The sequence below is a fragment of the Hirundo rustica genome, chromosome 4 (assembly GCF_015227805.2).
Source record: "Hirundo rustica isolate bHirRus1 chromosome 4, bHirRus1.pri.v3, whole genome shotgun sequence".
Classification (NCBI taxonomy): domain Eukaryota; kingdom Metazoa; phylum Chordata; class Aves; order Passeriformes; family Hirundinidae; genus Hirundo; species Hirundo rustica.
Genome location: NC_053453.1, coordinates 21,324,329 through 21,341,289, shown reverse-complemented (window position 1 = coordinate 21,341,289; position 16,961 = coordinate 21,324,329). Strand labels below are relative to the sequence as shown.

Sequence of the window (16,961 nt, the reverse complement as noted above, 5' to 3'; positions counted from 1 at the left end):
CAGCCACGCACAGCTCTCAGCACGGACCAGGACAGGAAACTAAGGTTCAAGTCCCACCTCAGTGACTTCCACTGCTCCACACAAAGGCTACCAATGAGAACCATCTTTAAATGTCCAGTAATTCTTTTCTATACTGTGATCATTAGTATGAACAAATATAGAATTATTTCCATGCATTATATTTAGAAAAAGAATTAAACATGTATGTTTTAATCCAACAAACTATACATTCATCTGGAGCAGTATACTGGATGAAGGCTACTGATGACAAAAGTTTTCACAGTTATGAAACAGAAATTAAAAGTCAAATACAAGAAAAACCTCATTATTTTGAGAAATCTTTATTAAACATTTTAATACAATATTCAATAGTAAAAAAACTCACGTGATACATATGTATCATATGTACATATGTTTTTAGGCAGGGATCTCAGACAAGGGATGTGGTGAAATTGATTTATTTTACACTAAAGTTCGAAACATCTTTTTATTTATTAATTTATGAAGACTTATTTAGAAAAATGTACAATATCAGTATCTTTCAGAGTTGTTAACAAGAATCTAAAAATAGAAATTCACGTTTTCGTACCCTATATAAAATAAAAGCAAAGAAGATTGCCTTCAATTTAACTTCTAACTTGCAAAAACTTTTGGCTATGGCCAGTGTCTGAAGTTTGATATTCATTTGTCATAACTATTTTTTGTTGATGCGTTTATGCAAAAATTCAAGAAACCTTTCTTAAGTCAGTAGACTCTCTGATAAACTGCTGGTTCAACTTCAAAATATTTTTATTTTTTAGAAATTTTTAAAGGAAATATGCCACTTTTAATACTGGTTGTTCCTTTACACCGATTGATAAAGAACAATATTCTGGTTTATGACATATAAACCCAATGTAATTGTTTACAGTACAAGAAAATTACCATGGGATATGTGATGAAATTTTAAGACAAATTGCATAATCTATTAAACAGTCCTGAAATATGGAAAAAGTAAAATGTCATTTACTATCAAAATAATAATGTACTTACAAATATTCCATTTGTTTTTGAAATTCTTTAAAAACAGCTGCTGTAAATACTAAGTAATTTTGCTCTGATGGAAATCCGCATTTGATTTGATAGGGATTTCTACATTAATTATCCTTACAGAAACATGTCCTGAACTTGACCTAGAGACTTCTGATTGCAAAATACAACCACCACAGTTTTCTAGTCCAGCAGAATTTTCAACCTGTGACGGTATGAGATCACTTCTCTATCTCTCAATTTAGGCACACAATCTGATTATGTGAGATGGAAAAAGCAGATTGAAATTATGAAAACACAGACCCAGCTAATAAACATACTAGCAACTTTGGTACCCAACAAGGCCACCCCAGATTCATTACCAGCTACCAAACGTCAATATTCATTTTACAAATTTACACTACCTTACTTTCATGGCTTGACTTAATTTTAGTGATAATCACTACATGGTCATGTTCACAACCCCATCAGAATCTACAGTAACTGGTCCATGTAGCAGTTTATCCAAATGTTACTAACACGAGTTTGTCTAAATGTATGTATCACTACAAAATCAAAGGCTCTAAAAACCAACCTCCCTGTCAAACTGAGAACAGTAATAGTGGCTTCCATGAAGTAGTCTGAGTTTACTGAAGAGCTCTTTCCCTCTGCCTCTGTTGATGTAGTTTAATACAAAAATCAACACACAGCACCATCCTGACTACATTTTTCTCAGTAAAATTTACAAATTTAGAGTAATCCCATCACTGCCTTTTTGAAGTAGATTGCTTCCATCAGCCTAAGCCAAGCAGCTTCCAGTGAAAAGCTCAGAACCTCCACTTGCCCTTGGATCACAAAGTCGTGTGCCAGGAAAACAGCAAACATATCAAAGTATAATTCCCATTCATACACAACTAAAAAATCATAAAAACAGGTTGAATTCCTAAGAAAGCAACAAAGATTTTATTTTTTTTTAATATAGTCTGTGATCCCAGTCCCCCCACAGAAACAGATCCTCACTGGATTTCTTCCAATTAGCAACACGTGACTATACAACATCTTCAGCAACTGTAGTGTCAAAAATTTGGTAATAAACTTGATTTTTCATTGCGTCTCTGACATTATAGGACTTGATGAAGCATTCCAGCCATGGCAAGTCACCTACCAACAAAATCCAAATTACTGTTCAATATTCATTTCTAATTTTTATTGGCAGCAAATATGAGCAAGATCTTAACCAGGGTATCTAAATGTATACAATAGTTAATAAGAAGAAAAGTTAATTGTTAACTTTGAAATTCCAACTGGTATCTTCTAAGTTTCCTACAAGATCTGAAATAGTGTCCAGTGACAGTCTTCCAAGACTTGTCCTCCCTGCACCAGCACTCCACAAAACACTGGCACCCAAGTAGGACCACAGTATAAAATATGTAAAGACTTTCCAATAATAAAAAATTCATCTCCATGTGTCTCAATGAGACAATTTCACTGGTCTCAAAGGGAAAATCCTTTACAATCTTTATTACAGGACAGCTTTTTTCTAAGTATGGCAAAGACTCCAGGGTGATTGCAGTGGTTACTGACAGCCATATACTTGAAGTATGCTCTGGAGGTTGGAGCTGCTCAGACGTGGAGTTTAGGCAGAGCTACTTTCTGCACACAACACATACACTGCACAAAATCTCTGTAAATGGATTTGGATTAAATTTGCTCAATTTCCATGGATATTTCCCATGGCAAGGGATGTCCTAAGTCAGCATGTGCAATCAAAGCATGATACCACCCAAAGCATGTGCCACACGCTGAATACAGATGGCATGTTAGTGCCTGCACAGGCATGAATGTATTCACACACCACTGAATCCTACATGAGAATTTACTGAACCATTTATTTTCTTTCTCAGAGGCAGAGTTAATAGGAAAGACATGTTTCAGAACAAATTAATATGAACTCTGCTCTCAGGCTACAGCAATTTCTGTATTGAGTTTTGTCTGAGCATACTGACTTCTAAGACTTTGCATAGGCAACAGCAGATTGAAAGACCCCTTCCCTTCCCTTCCCCTTCCCCCTTTTAAAATAACAGCAAACTGACCTAATTTCCTTCCTGGAGGACAGAGTGTATTCATAGTCATCTGCATCTTTTCCTGAAGAAAATTATTTGTTAAGATTTCACAGGCAGGAATTTGGAAAAACTTCTCCTGAAAGAGAACAGAAGAATATAAGGTGTTGAAAGAGGTGTAAGAAATCATTAGCCAGAACCTTGACTGCATGTTCTTTTAGGAACTTAAAATCAGGAAACATAACAGAATAGTATTATTTCAAAAAACTGTCCTGATACAGAAAAAACCCCAAACTGTATGAAAAAAATTAAGTCTGTTTTTCAGTACCCCTGAGTATTTAGGGCAGATATTCCTCATGAACCTTTATAACCAGACAATATCAGACAATCTTATGGCCAGAGAGGATGGTCAGTCCACCTCAGCAGTCCCTCACATCTTGAGAGGAACAAAACCATTCGAAAACAAGGAGCAGCTTGGCTTTGTATCTGTGGAACTCTCTTAGTGCGAGTTTCACTTTTTGGCAGCTTTAGAAACTATGGAGAAAAGGTTTATACTGTGGGCTCCACTTCTGAATGGAGGCAGAGAATAATAAATGGAACACAAAAATGTCAAATAAGCATTTTCTGTGTATTACTAAACCACATACAGTAAGAATGACTGAAAAAACTCCAAGTTTATTCTTTCCAAGTTTGTTACCTGGATCTCTAAAGGTTCATCATCATCTAACTTCTCAGAGTGAACTAGATTTTTGGTAGTAATTTCTAATTTTTTTAAAAGATACAACTACAGAACAACCTGCCTCTGTATAATTGTTGTATGACATGTTTAATGGCAATGATCAGAAGTCAGAGGATAATCCAGCAGCAAAAATGACACAGATAACTTTCTCTTCTCTCTCTTCAGTCTTTTTCTGACTATAGAACTTTTTAATTTTTTTCCTTCACTGACTTTTCCTGTAAGGAGGGGAGGAAAGAAAAGCACTGTGTTCCTTTGGAAGCACAACTGGAAGCTAATGTAAACCTGCACTTCAAAGCAGCCTGGTTCCTTCTCAGGTGGTGCTGAAGGACTGGAGTTAAGCTTGGAAACTCTTGGCTTGTCTTTGAAGTACCACCAGCAGGAATGCGAGCAGCTGCCACTTCAGAAGAAACTGGGGGTATTTTCCTGCAGCTAAACTGAGCAGTACTGAGTAGTGAGCAGTATCTGGTAAGAAAGTGAGCCACCCTGAAGTAAAATTTTTTGGAATTCTGCATCAAGAGATGGTTAAAATCTTTTCCCCCATCTTCCTTTTGCAGTTTTGTTTCTTGATATAAAAAGGAGAAAGGACAGTAGAAGGAAAAGATGACTAGCTGAAATGGGGATTGTAGTTGATCTCCTTTGCTGTTAAAACACCATGTATTTTAAGAAAAAACACGTTTTTTTCTGATATTATTTTTACTTACAGTCTTAAAATTAAATAAGGAGTATTCTCTTTAATGTCCCATTCAAAGTAATTTAATATAATGGAGGAAAATGTACAGATATATACACATTAAACAACACTGCTGTGAAGAAAAAAAAAAAAATCCCTCTAAATTCTTTTTCCATCCCATTTTGTCACACCTACATGACAGGAAAACCATCCAGTCTTCAGGGTCTCAGGCATCAGGAATGGTTTTAAGTTGCTTCAGTGAAAACTGAAGATAGGTTAATTTTAAGGTTATTAAAGCAGCTGGATAAACTGCTTCTGAAATCCAAGAGAAATTCCTGTACAGATATAGCTGCCTAGGGAAAGAAGGCCTCCTTACCTCATGATCATGTGAAACAAAACAAAACAAAAAAATCAAGCATTACTGAATGGAGAGCTTCTACTGAGAATTAAAAAAAGAGATAATGAGATTTTAAACTGATGCAGAAGTTTGCTGCATAAATCCTGAAACATTCCTATCATTCACACAGCATTCATGCTGCATAATTTGACATTGCCAATAAAAGAGAAAATCAGCCATAGGAATATATAAAAGTTTATGCAAATATGAAATAAAAACTATATTCAATCTTCAGTTTTGTCTTTACGATTCAATATTCTATACTCTGTACAGTATTAACAACCTTATAGCAATGTAATTATTCCCAAAAAACACTGCAGGTAACACAGAAGGAATATTTGTGCACACACATTTGCCATTTTAAAAACAAATAAAATCCAAACTCACAGCATCTGTAGAGTCTACCTTTACCTAGATCTACTTACATAATCAAAAAGGTATGCATTTAGTGCTCCTGTTTCATCAACCAGTGTAAACTTCATAATAAAAACATACTGGAGCAGTTCAATACCTAAAACTGAAGAAAAGAAAAACTGATATTACTCTGAGAGAATATGCAAGGCAAACTATAACAACTCGAGCTGACAATATCCCTTTTTTAATAGTAACTTCCAATCACAATAGTGACTTCCAATATTGTCATCAGAAGTATAAATTAAAAGACCAAAATAGAGACTCTGATGTCTGACAGCAAAATGTCATTTATCTCTTGAGACCACATAGCAATTTTCCTACAAACACTTTAATTGATGAGCCTACAAAAATACATAAGGATTTTTAAGTATTTATTCTGATGCTAGTAAACCAGAAGCTAATATTTCCTTGGATCTTAGATCCCACCTTAGTGGGATCCTCCTACTCCTGTGTTCCTTTATCCATGGAAGATTAAAGGAGAAGTGATCTTAATTCAGTGGTAATAAGAATTCCTCTTGAAAACTATCTTCTGAGGAGAACAGTTTATTTGATATGATATAGTAAAAGCTGGCAGGCTTGTTCAGAAAAAAACTCTGCTGGCAATTCTGAAAGAATTCCAGTGTAAGTAAATGACTACAGTCATTCCCTCACTGGCAGTAGTAACTGTTATGCTGCAAACATAAAATAACTGAAACAGACAAAGTTACTACAGCTCTGCATCAGTCTTTTCTGGGTACACCTACTTAAACTGGCAGTCATTTTATCTTCAACCGATCTGCTATACTTGCAGGTTTATAATTTAGTCTGAAAATACAGCTGATAGAAGAATATATACAAAATAGTGTAACTATTCATTTTGAACATTAAATGTCAATCACTGCCAATTATATATTACTGTACAATTATTTATTAGGATACAATTATGAAAATGTAAGAAAATCACCATACTGCTGTACAGTTTTCTTCTTTTAGAAAGTGTTTACCAAACTTATCTACTGCTAGATATTCCAATTTAACACATTAGAACATGAATTGATAAACATGCAAATGTTCTTTTTCCTTAATGTGTTGCAAAATTTTAAACTCCATTTACATTAATTTTAACATGTTGACTGCATATGATAACACAAGGAACACATGAAGCACAGAATACACATAAATTGTTGTGGTATAATTCCTTTCGTTTGAATATTATTTCTTGCAGATTCTCTGGAATGTGAAGTTTACAGAAGACAGAAGTCTAACTTGTATGAGTCATTAAATAAGACTGTCTTTAATTCAGGTCAGAAAAACAGTATCTACAAAAGGAAAAGTAAGAATAACTTCTAGGACTGCAAGTACATGCACAGTTTAAAAGTAACATCTACAACCAAAAATTCATGACATCTCTACTATCATAAGCGTTACTACTGATACTAATGGTAGAAGAAACTAGTCAACATATAAAATTCTTAAATTCATACTGCAATAGTTCCAAAAGTAAATATGTTATTTCAAGTGGTAAAAGCTGAATTAATTTTAAAGCCATAATTACATGCTTTCTGTACAAAACTGCAACCCAGAACAGCAAATCAAACTATTTCACATCAACATTTCAGAATTAAGGCATAAAAGTATTTCAGGACAGTATCATGTCAGCTGACCTTGTGCTATTTCAGATGGTTCCCAAGATGGTTGCTGTTCTGCTGCAAGGGAACTTAGATTCTTCACAGGCTTTGGAGCTGAACACTGCTTGCACCTAGTATTTAAAATAAGATATTGAGACTAACCAAACACTGATGTATTTGTACCATAAGTGTTCTGCACCAAAAAATCCCAAACTCTAATTTTCTTACACAGTGGAAGTGCAGAAGTATTTCTACTGCTGCCTGAAATAATTTTTACCAGACACACCAGCTTTAGAGCAGAACAAAACCCTTAATGCTGGTTTTGACCTATCCATGAGGAGAAATAAATCTGGAAAAGACCACTTCAGTGATTGGACAGGAATCAAACTGTACATCAAGGCTGAGAGAGCTGGGGTTGTTCAGCCTGGAAACAGAGGGCTCCAGGCAGACCCTACTGTGGCTTCTCAATATATAAAAGACAGAGAGAGACTTCTAACCAGGCCCTGTAGTGAAGAACGAGCAGCAACATTTTTAAAGTGAAGGAGGGTAGATGTAGATTGAGCAGAAAGAAGAAACACTTCACGAAGAAGGAGCTGAGGCACTGAAAAGCTTGCCCAGAAACACTGTGGATGCCCTATACCTGGAAGTGTTCAAGATGAGACCGGATGGAGTTGAGCAGCGTGGCGTAGTGCAAGGTGTTTGTGCCCAAGACAAGGGGTTGGATTAGATGATCATGAGAGGTCCCTTTCAGCCCAAACCGCTCTATGATTCGAAGATCACTACATTGCTAAACATAGCTTCATATGCCACTACTTTTCACTTTGCAAAAGTAGGAAGGAATCTGAACTTGGCAGCGCGCTCTAAACCCATTACAGACTTACAGGAGAAATTTGGCTTTGCCTATATTGAGAATATTAACCAAGAGTTGTTAAAACAATCTATTTCATTACTAGTGTATTTACACTAATTAGTATAAATTTTACGTGTGACACAGTAAGCTAATGCTGCAAGTAGATGGAAATATTGAAGGACTGTTTTCAAAGTTGCTCCCATTTGCCTCAAAGAATGATATTACAGAACAAAACTATTTGTTCCAAATTAAGCTTCTGTATTAGTATAGTACAGTTAGAACTTGAAATAAACATTTAGTATCTTTTAGAATTATATGCAAAGCATGTCATAAAAATCAATACTTCTGCTTAAGTGATATAAAGTGAAGTCACATTTTACCTTTAAAAAACCCACTCAAACACCAATAAAGTTACTTAACTGTGAATTTTGCTTTTTATATGCAGTGTGTCTGTGTTTATTTTTATACATAAATGAATATACATGCAAATACACACACATATAATTCATTTTACCATACAGAATCTTTTCTTGACTTTGCTAAGTATATGCCACTGATAAAAATGTGCATGAAACATAGCTCAGAAATGTCAGCATACTTGTGAAGTTCCTTCCTAAATATCTTATAAGAAATCATGGAATAGCTTATAAACCATTTACTTTTACAACCATTGGAAGAGAGAATAACATCTGACGGTGAGTTGTGTGCAGCTGGGGAAATAGATGGATTATGAAAGTGCAAGCAGAAATACTTTTTATTGGTGAAGATCCTGCCCCAGTAGGAGTATCCATATACTGCCTTTATTTAAAAAAAGCTGCAGACAGCAATACCTGAAAAGGTCAAAACTATATACGGAAGAGAGGAACAATTACCTGTATTCATTTTATGGATGGCTCTTATGGGAAACTTTGGGGTTCAAATGAAACATGGAATATTTCTACACAGAAATTTTTTTACTGCCCACAGACCTAGCACAGTGCCCCACTGCACTGTGCTCTGCCTAAACTGCTGAGACAGAGGATGCAATAGCTTGCATGGAGGAGACTGCTGCTGGGCACCACTGGGGGAACACACTGCTGACAGCTCTCACTGAGCAGGAACGTGGCATTGCATGGCAGATCACAAATACAAGACCTAGGTGTGGGTACTATATTCCACAGCTTTGGAACAGTGGAATTCAGAAACCTGGTGAAATCATCTCTACAGTGAATGGCATCCACGGACATGTAAGGCACTTTGCAGTGCTGGGGATCACAGTAAGTTACAAATGGTAAGGAAAGGCTGTCTAAAATCCCTTACTGCTTCCAAACCTCAAGCTTTCCCAACTTTAAGAGAGATAATGAGCTGTAGATTGACAGGCTGAGATTATTTTCTGGATCTCTATTTAAATATTATCAGCTATGTTGTGTGTATATATATATATATAAAACCCCTCAGCACAGAGTTTCAAAAACAACATGTTTTGACTTCAATCTAAGTGAGACCAGAAAATGGAAGATCTGGACTAGAAGAGGTATTTAGGTACTTTGCACTGCGTGTGCGATTCCATTTCTAGAGCACACTGCCCTACCCATGCACCACAGACAAGACTGAAACTGGAGTGCTGTGTAATTAAGGGCTTAAGATTTACAGATCAAGAGCCAAACTGCAGTCAGTCCTTTGATACCAGGTACCAAATGATATGGAATTTCATCCCCCCCGTCAGTACTGTGGATCATGCTATGTATTTTACATCAAAGAATCTTTGGGTAAGTTAAAGCACTGCAGTGTGAACTACTGAAGAAAATGCTATCTATTACTGCAACTAGTGAAATATCAACAAATACTTTTAACTTACCCATAATATTTTACATTCCTTTGTAGAAGAAAAGGAGCTGAAAGATCTAATAATTTAAGATCATCTTCTGTAGATCTCACAGGAATAATACACTTAAATCTTTTTGAAAGCTTCCAGATTTCTTTTAGTGTTCCGCCTATTAAAAACCAAAAGAACTTGGTTTCTTAAACAGTAGTCAGAAATAAAAACAACTTACATTTCTCTGCTGAAAAGGGCCTTCAATAGTAATTGATATCTGCTACCAAAAACTCAAAAAATAGCCCAATAACTTCTCACCTTCACTCAACAACAGACTCAAGAAACAAAGACAGACATTTATCAAAGCAGATACCTTAATATCTTCCTTATAGCTAACACTGTAACCAAGAGGTTGTATTTAGTTAACATCACTTTCATATAATTACTCCTGTGATTTTACTAGCCATTTTCTTAGGAAAAAAAAAAAAAAAATCAAAGCAACCAAACTGACCTTTTATATGCACATATCCACACACAGCCATACTTAGTTGCTGACACTTTAATACTTGAAAATAGATTTACCAAGTTATATTGCTCAGCTGTTCTAGGAAAATAGAGAAGAAATAGATTCTCTTTTTTCTTCAGAAAGAAAAGGTTAGATTGAAGTCAGTTGGGAACATGTCAGAAATAATGCAGCTATCAGAACTAATCCATTACAAAAAAGCAGAAAACAGAAGGGGGTTTGTCATTGACCCTCGCACAAAGGACCACCTGACTTACATTCACTTACTCACATCACTACTTGAGCACAATTGAAGACTTTGTTTTGAACTCTGAATGGTGCTATATGCAATTTATTATTTTTATTACATAAAAATTCCTCAATAGTATTCTTGCTAAATTGCTTTATTTAAAGGTCAGTGGCGATTTCTCTTTCCTGAGGAAATCTGGTAAAGAACACAGCAAACCAAAAAAAACTCATACTGAGAGAAGCTATATTAATCTGAAACAACACTGACATCCAGAGGCTGACAAATTTAATTGGAGGCTTGTATTACCAGAAGCCTTTCAAAACTCCACATCAATACTAAAAATAGGCTTGTTTAGAAGACTTGGCAAGTTTTTAAATCATAACTGAAAAACCAGTAAGCACAGCTAGAAAACCACCCCCACATTCAGATGTTAATTTTAGCGTAATCAAAAATAAACAATATTGGCATAGTTTTAAAACAGACAGAAGCATCTTACATGACCTTCACAGAGTACCATCTTCTCTTTGCAAAACAGTAACTTATAGTTCCAGCTCAGTTTTTCTTTTCTTTTCTTTGAAGAAGCCTTTATGAATATCACCACTTACCCTGAATACAACTTCAACATATTTTTACTTTGTATATACGCAGAGTGGACACAGTGCCATAAAAATTGATATATTTGCAATTTACCTTACCTTCTACCATAAGCAAGGTGTCCTCAGGATGCTGAAGCATTTCATCATGCTTCACAAAATGGATGGTAATTTCCCTTTGCTTCTGGTCTTGTGTAGTCCATGTTACAGATTCGTACCAGGATGTATTGTGTAATTCTGGGTTTGAGGCAGTACCGGCAGAGCCACGTAGAATGAAGTCAAAGTCATCTCTATCTGGAACTTCTTGCCTAAAACCGTTTCCAAATTGAGTAAGTATGTTCTAACAGCTTCTCCTTAGGCAATCTACCAACAAGGATGACAGTGCTCCAAATAAATATTAGAATATAGTTGTAAGAGTTAAAGTACATACAGGAAAAACATCTTTGTTGTTTTATCAGTTCAAACATGAAGAGCTGCACTTTCCATGTTAATCAATATGCTAAGAAATATGCTAACTTACTAGGAGCAGAGGCAGCCAAGTTGCTACATCCCACACAAATGAAAATCCATGGAAAACCAAACCTATCAGCTTTACGTGATTTCAGCTGGGCCTTAAAAGGGCTACAACTGCATACCACTTCATTAGAGTGAAAAGACTACATAAACTTATAAAATTTCAAGTTTTATGTTTTAGTCCATTTGACTTACCATAAACTGAGCGTGAACAAAGAAAAAAAGGACAGGACCAGAAGAGCTTCACATAAGTACTTACAAGGGAAAATCTACAACTCTGCACCACAGTTTCTATCCTGTCCTGCTGGAGTGCACCTTTTGTGCATTTCGACTTGTCATACACTGAGAAGCAGTAATGCAGGGCATCCAAATTACAGAAATATTACAGAATCAATTAGGCTGTAAAAGGTTTCTGAGAGTGTCCAAAGCAGGGCAACAAAGATACTGAAGGGCCTTGAGGGGAAGCCACATGAGGAGCAGCTGAGGTCACTTGGTCTGTTCAGCCTGGAGGAGACTGAGCAGAGCCCTCACTGCACTTACAGCTTCCTCATGAGGGGAAGAGCAGGGGCAGGCACTGATCTCTTCTCTGCGATGACCAGTGACAAGACCCAAGGGAATGGCCTGAAGTTGTGTGATTTCCCTGATATTTCTGGATCCAGCAAAGATGCCTTGCGTGGTAGACGCACTTTAGTCAAAGATATTTTATTAATTCATCTGGAGACTATTATACCTTTTTGCCTATCCTCTTTTAAAACCACAATAAAGAGACATTTAAGATACCTCTATACAACTGTGGTATGGAAAAAACTGTACTGCTGCATTTGCAAATAAAGAAAAATTATTCTGCTGAAAGCATTTAAAAGGATTCTGTAAATGGAACTCATCAGGTGATTTTAAAATTTTCTACTTATTACTAGCAGGTTTCAAATCTTTGCACAAAATGTAACACACCTACATTCAGCTCATCTTACACAAAGAAAAAAAGCTGAAAACACACTGAAAATCTAGGCATCCCAAAACATACAGAGCAATTCCTAGTTACTTATACTGTGTGAAACACTTACAAAGAGTTGCATTTGGAACAATGAAGTTTAACGGACTGATGAAGCTTTTGGGGTTTGTAAGTTCTAAGTTTTGCTCTAATGCGATACTGTCGAGGAGCTGAGCTGTTTTTTATGGTTTTCAATTCTGTGTTACTCAAATCCTGATGATCTGTTAATACTGCAAAACAATACATAGAGAGATGAAAAAGCACCATGCATACTATTAATCACCATAATATTTTTAATACTGGAAATGGCAATCGCAGGTATGCACCTTTCCTTAATTCCCAACTTTTATTTCCTTCCCAGCTGCAGCTTTATTTTTGTCAATACAACTTGTTATTACAGTCACTAAGATAAATCACTTCAGGCTGCAGAAGCATGGTATACATCAGTGTACAGAAACACAACATGTGGAAAAACCAAATGAAAGCAGAATATACAAATATACAAATGCTCTATTCCTTTAAACAACAAATAAACCAAATACAACATACATGCATTTATACTCTTGGAATTTATACTCTTCCTATAACAACCTTTAAGATAATGTTTCAAAACTATTTTTGTTCTTTAGCAAAATTAAAATTAGTCTTAAGGTCAAATGTTACCTACCTTTAACAGATAATTGCTGACATCTCTGTAAGTGCAATTCAAGATCTAAAATCAAGAAGAATTTACTAATTATTTTCCTTCCTTCTTTTCTTTTTTATCACATGGACAAATACAAACCAGTAGAGAGACAGGTAGATACACACACAAACCCAAAAGCTGAACAAATTAAAATGAAAATCCCAATAATGTATGAAAAGAATAGAACAACAAACAACAAACAAACAAAAAAGCAGAAAAAGTAAGCAGGAGACATACATTGCCTATCAAGAGTTAATATATTATTAGAGGGGAAGTTAGCATATACATTAAATAGGAATGCTTATCAAAGTGAACACTTTTCAGAAATACACTGTGAATGATCTGCTGACATAAATTGTATTCATCTCCTGGAATCCTTCTGGACAGTAACATATTCTAAGACCAATACAGACTGCCTGGTGCCCCCTCTGAACAACCTCTACTACACACAGAGAGTGCAGTAAGTGCAAAATTTTGTCTAAATTTTCAGTTATGGACTGGACATGAAGCATTTATTTTTTCTTGACTTCTGCATCCTTTTAGAAATGTCCTGTGTTTTTATGTTAATAATGGCTGAGTAACATGGGTTTTTAAAAGCTAGAAGCAAAGATACAGACTATGTCCAACCAGCTTTAAATTCCCTTTTAGTTATTCTTACCCTGGGCTAAAAATACCATTCAGAAAATAATATGGGGTCTGTAGAACTCTTTATAAGAGATCACTGTTCCATGGAAATGCACCTTACACCTCTGCCACAACTTTCCATCCAATAGCTTAAGAAAGGGCTCCTCAACAGGCAGCTGTGTAGCAGCATTTTCAGTGCCTGTCCCTGCAGAAGCAGGCACTTGCACAACTCCGCTTTGTGATCTAATACAGTATGCTTAAGAACACCATATGTGTTTAAGAATTTATTCACTAACTCCTACAAAAGTATCTTTCCATGTAATATGAAATGGAAATTGTGCTGGAAGAGAGAAAGAGTAATGTAAATTTCCACTCTAATAAACTGAAAGAATTCTCCAAGGCTTTGAATGTGAAAGTAGCATTACATACATGGAGAAGCAGCAACTGTGACCATATCTTGACTATATATCTATATATATAGATATCTTAGAAGAAAATGAGCTTTCAGTTGCTCTTACCTGTATCATTGTCAAAAGTGCTGTCCACATCCATTGAACACATACTTTCCATATTCTGACCGACTGTCAGATCCAAAGATTCTAAGAATCTAAAGATAAATGGATAAATATTTTATAACCCAGAGAAATCTTTTATATATTGTCATACACATAAACATATGTCTGGGATTACAGACACACAAAACCTGTTATCACTACATAGGTACAATGTTCAGACATAAATGTTCCAGCAGAGACATAAAACTGAACTGAGCCAGAAGTCTCAGGAGATGATATTAATGATGCAGATGAGATGTTCTCCAAGTCACTTCTGGAACATTAAACACAAAACAGTGCCAAAAGAAATAACTACTAGAAACAGAATTCCTGATAATGGAATGTGGAATTTGCTTACTCAGCCTTTCCTAAGGAAGAAAGAAGAGTTTATAACCTTTGGAAGAAGGGGCAGATCACTCAGAAGGATTACAAGGATGTTACACAGTCAAAAAATCAGGAGTGCCAAAATCTGACTAAAACTTAATATGGCTACTGCTGTATGAGACAACAAAAATAGCTTCTCCAAATATATCATTAACAAAAGGAGGACTAAGGATAATCTCCATCCTTTATTGGATGTGGGGGGAACAGTGATAAAGGATGAGGAAAAGGCCAACTTCATGCTTTCTTAACCTTAATAGTAAGACCAATTATTCTCTAAGTATCCAGCCTCCAGAGCTGGGAGACAGGTGGGGAGCAGAATGAAGGCTCCATGATCTAAGAGGAAAGATGGTCACTAACCTGCTAGGCCACTTACACAAACACAGGTTTAAGGGGCTGGCTGGGATCCACCCATGGATACTGAGGAGGCTGGCAGAAGTGCTCAAAAAGCCACTTTCTATCATTTAACAGCAGTCCTGGATAAGTGAGGAGGTCCCAGCAGACAGAAAATTACTTCAGATGGTTAACTACGAGAAGGGTCAGAGGGGCAATTCAGGCAACTACAGGCCTGTCAGCTTGAGCTCAGTGCTGGAGGTCATGGAGCAGATCACCCTGTGGGCCATCATGTAGCACATGAAGGATACCCAGGGGATCAGACACAGCCAGCATGGGTTTATGAGACACATCATGCTTAACAAACTTCATCTCCTTTTAAGATAAATTGAACTGCTTCCTGCTTAGTGAATGAAGAAACAGCTGTGGATGCAGTTTACCTGGACCTTAGTAAAGCTTTTGACCCTGTTTCTGACAGCATTCTCTCAGATAAACTGGCTGTCATGGCTGGGATGGGTGCATATTTGCTGGGTAAAAAACTGGCTGGATGGCTAGGCCCAAAGAGTGATGATGAATGTAGCTACCTCCAGCTGGTGGCCACTCACAAATGGTGTTCCCCAGGGCTCAGTACTGGGGACAGTTTTGTTTAATAGCTCTACCAATGATGAGGGCAAGATGACTGAGGGCACGTACCCTCAGTAAGTTTGCAGAAGATCCCAAGCTGAACACGAGTGTTGATCTGTTGGAGTGTAAGAAGGCTCTGCAGAGGACTCTGGACAGTCTGGACTGATGGCCAACACCAAGTGTATGAGATTCAACAAGCTGAGGTGTACTCGGGTCACAACAACCCCATGCAGTGCTACAGGCTGGGGCAGAGTGGCTGTAAAGAGGCTCAGCAGAAAAAGACCTGGTTGGAGCTCCTTGGCTGGAGCTCAAGTCCTGTGAGGAGCAGCTGAGGGAGCTGGGATGGTTTGGCTTGGAGGAGAGGAAGCTCAGGAGGGGACCTTGTCACTTATCTCTACAACAACATGACAGGAGGTTGTATTTAGGTGGGGTCAGCCTCTTCTCCCAAGCAACAAGTGACAGAAGGAGAGAAAATGGCTTCAAGTTGTGCCTGGGGAGGTTTACATTAGATTTTAAGAAAAATTTCTTCACTGAGAGGGTTGTCAAGCATTGGAAAAAGCAGCTCAGGCAAGTGGTGGAGTCATCCTTCCTGGCATTGTTTTGAAGTCATGCAGCTGTAGCACTTAGAGACGTGGTTTAGTGGGGCACTTGGATAAGCCTTACATTTACACTTGATGATCTTAAAGGTCTTTTCCAACCTAAATGGTTCTGATTCCTGATAAAACAGTTTAGTAAATGTCTTGGGTTGCAATGCAAGATGTAACCCAAAGGATGTATTCTCTTGCCATCTGTTGAAAGTGGTTGGGGAGGTGTTTTCTTTATCTCTTTTATGACTCATTCCTCATAACTCCAGGGTGGAGAGAGTGGGTGTCTTCTGTTAATGGGCCAGCTGTTAAAACCAGGTGGGGCAGTGTCCTTTATTTCTTCCACGACCCATCCTCTCTCCAGGGGGATTTCTGCTGTTAATGGGCCATTAAGGCTCACTGCATGACTGAAAAAATTACATCATTCCACTGTGAAATGCTCCACCCAGTGGGAGAAGCCAAGCATTCCAACCTGGATAAAACCTGAGACTCAGAACAACAGAGCAGCCTGTTTCCACTGGATTCTCAGAGGAAGACCAGACCCATCTCACCACCACTGGACCTTCAGAGAAAACTATAACCTTCTATAGGATCATCTCTGCTCCAACGGAAGCCCATCTGTCACTCCAGGAGGATTTAACTGTACTGCTACCAACACTCTGACCAATATGGTGTCAGGTTGTATTCTGACTCTGTCAGTGTTTTCTTTTGGGTTTGTTTGCTTTTTTTTGTACTACTACATTTTTATTTTTAATATTCCAACTAAAGAACTGTTATTCTTATTCCC

At 37.0% G+C, this 16,961-nt stretch overlaps 1 protein-coding gene across 7 annotated transcripts in view; it reads right to left on the bottom strand.

Moving 5' to 3' along the window:
• Positions 1-332: 332 nt before the first annotated feature.
• POT1 (protection of telomeres 1) overlaps positions 333-16,961 on the bottom strand; it is a 61,439-nt gene continuing 44,810 nt past the window's right edge. For 4 of the 7 annotated variants that reach the window (XM_040062481.2, XM_040062477.2, XM_040062480.2 and 1 more), the window contains exons 14-22: positions 14,217-14,305; positions 13,057-13,101; positions 12,463-12,619; positions 10,988-11,193; positions 9,583-9,718; positions 6,932-7,026; positions 5,300-5,391; positions 3,102-3,207; positions 403-2,169 (exon numbers count right to left, since the gene is read on the bottom strand). In XM_040062481.2, coding sequence (XP_039918415.1) covers positions 2,057-2,169; positions 3,102-3,207; positions 5,300-5,391; positions 6,932-7,026; positions 9,583-9,718; positions 10,988-11,193; positions 12,463-12,619; positions 13,057-13,101; positions 14,217-14,305 — 1,039 coding nt within the window. In that variant the 3' untranslated portion in view covers positions 403-2,056. Of the gene's footprint in view, positions 2,170-3,101; positions 3,208-5,299; positions 5,392-6,931; positions 7,027-9,582; positions 9,719-10,987; positions 11,194-12,462; positions 12,620-13,056; positions 13,102-14,216; positions 14,306-16,961 lie in introns of all 7 variants that reach the window. The other 3 variants (XM_040062483.1, XM_040062484.2, XM_040062482.1) reach the window with 1 other exon arrangement.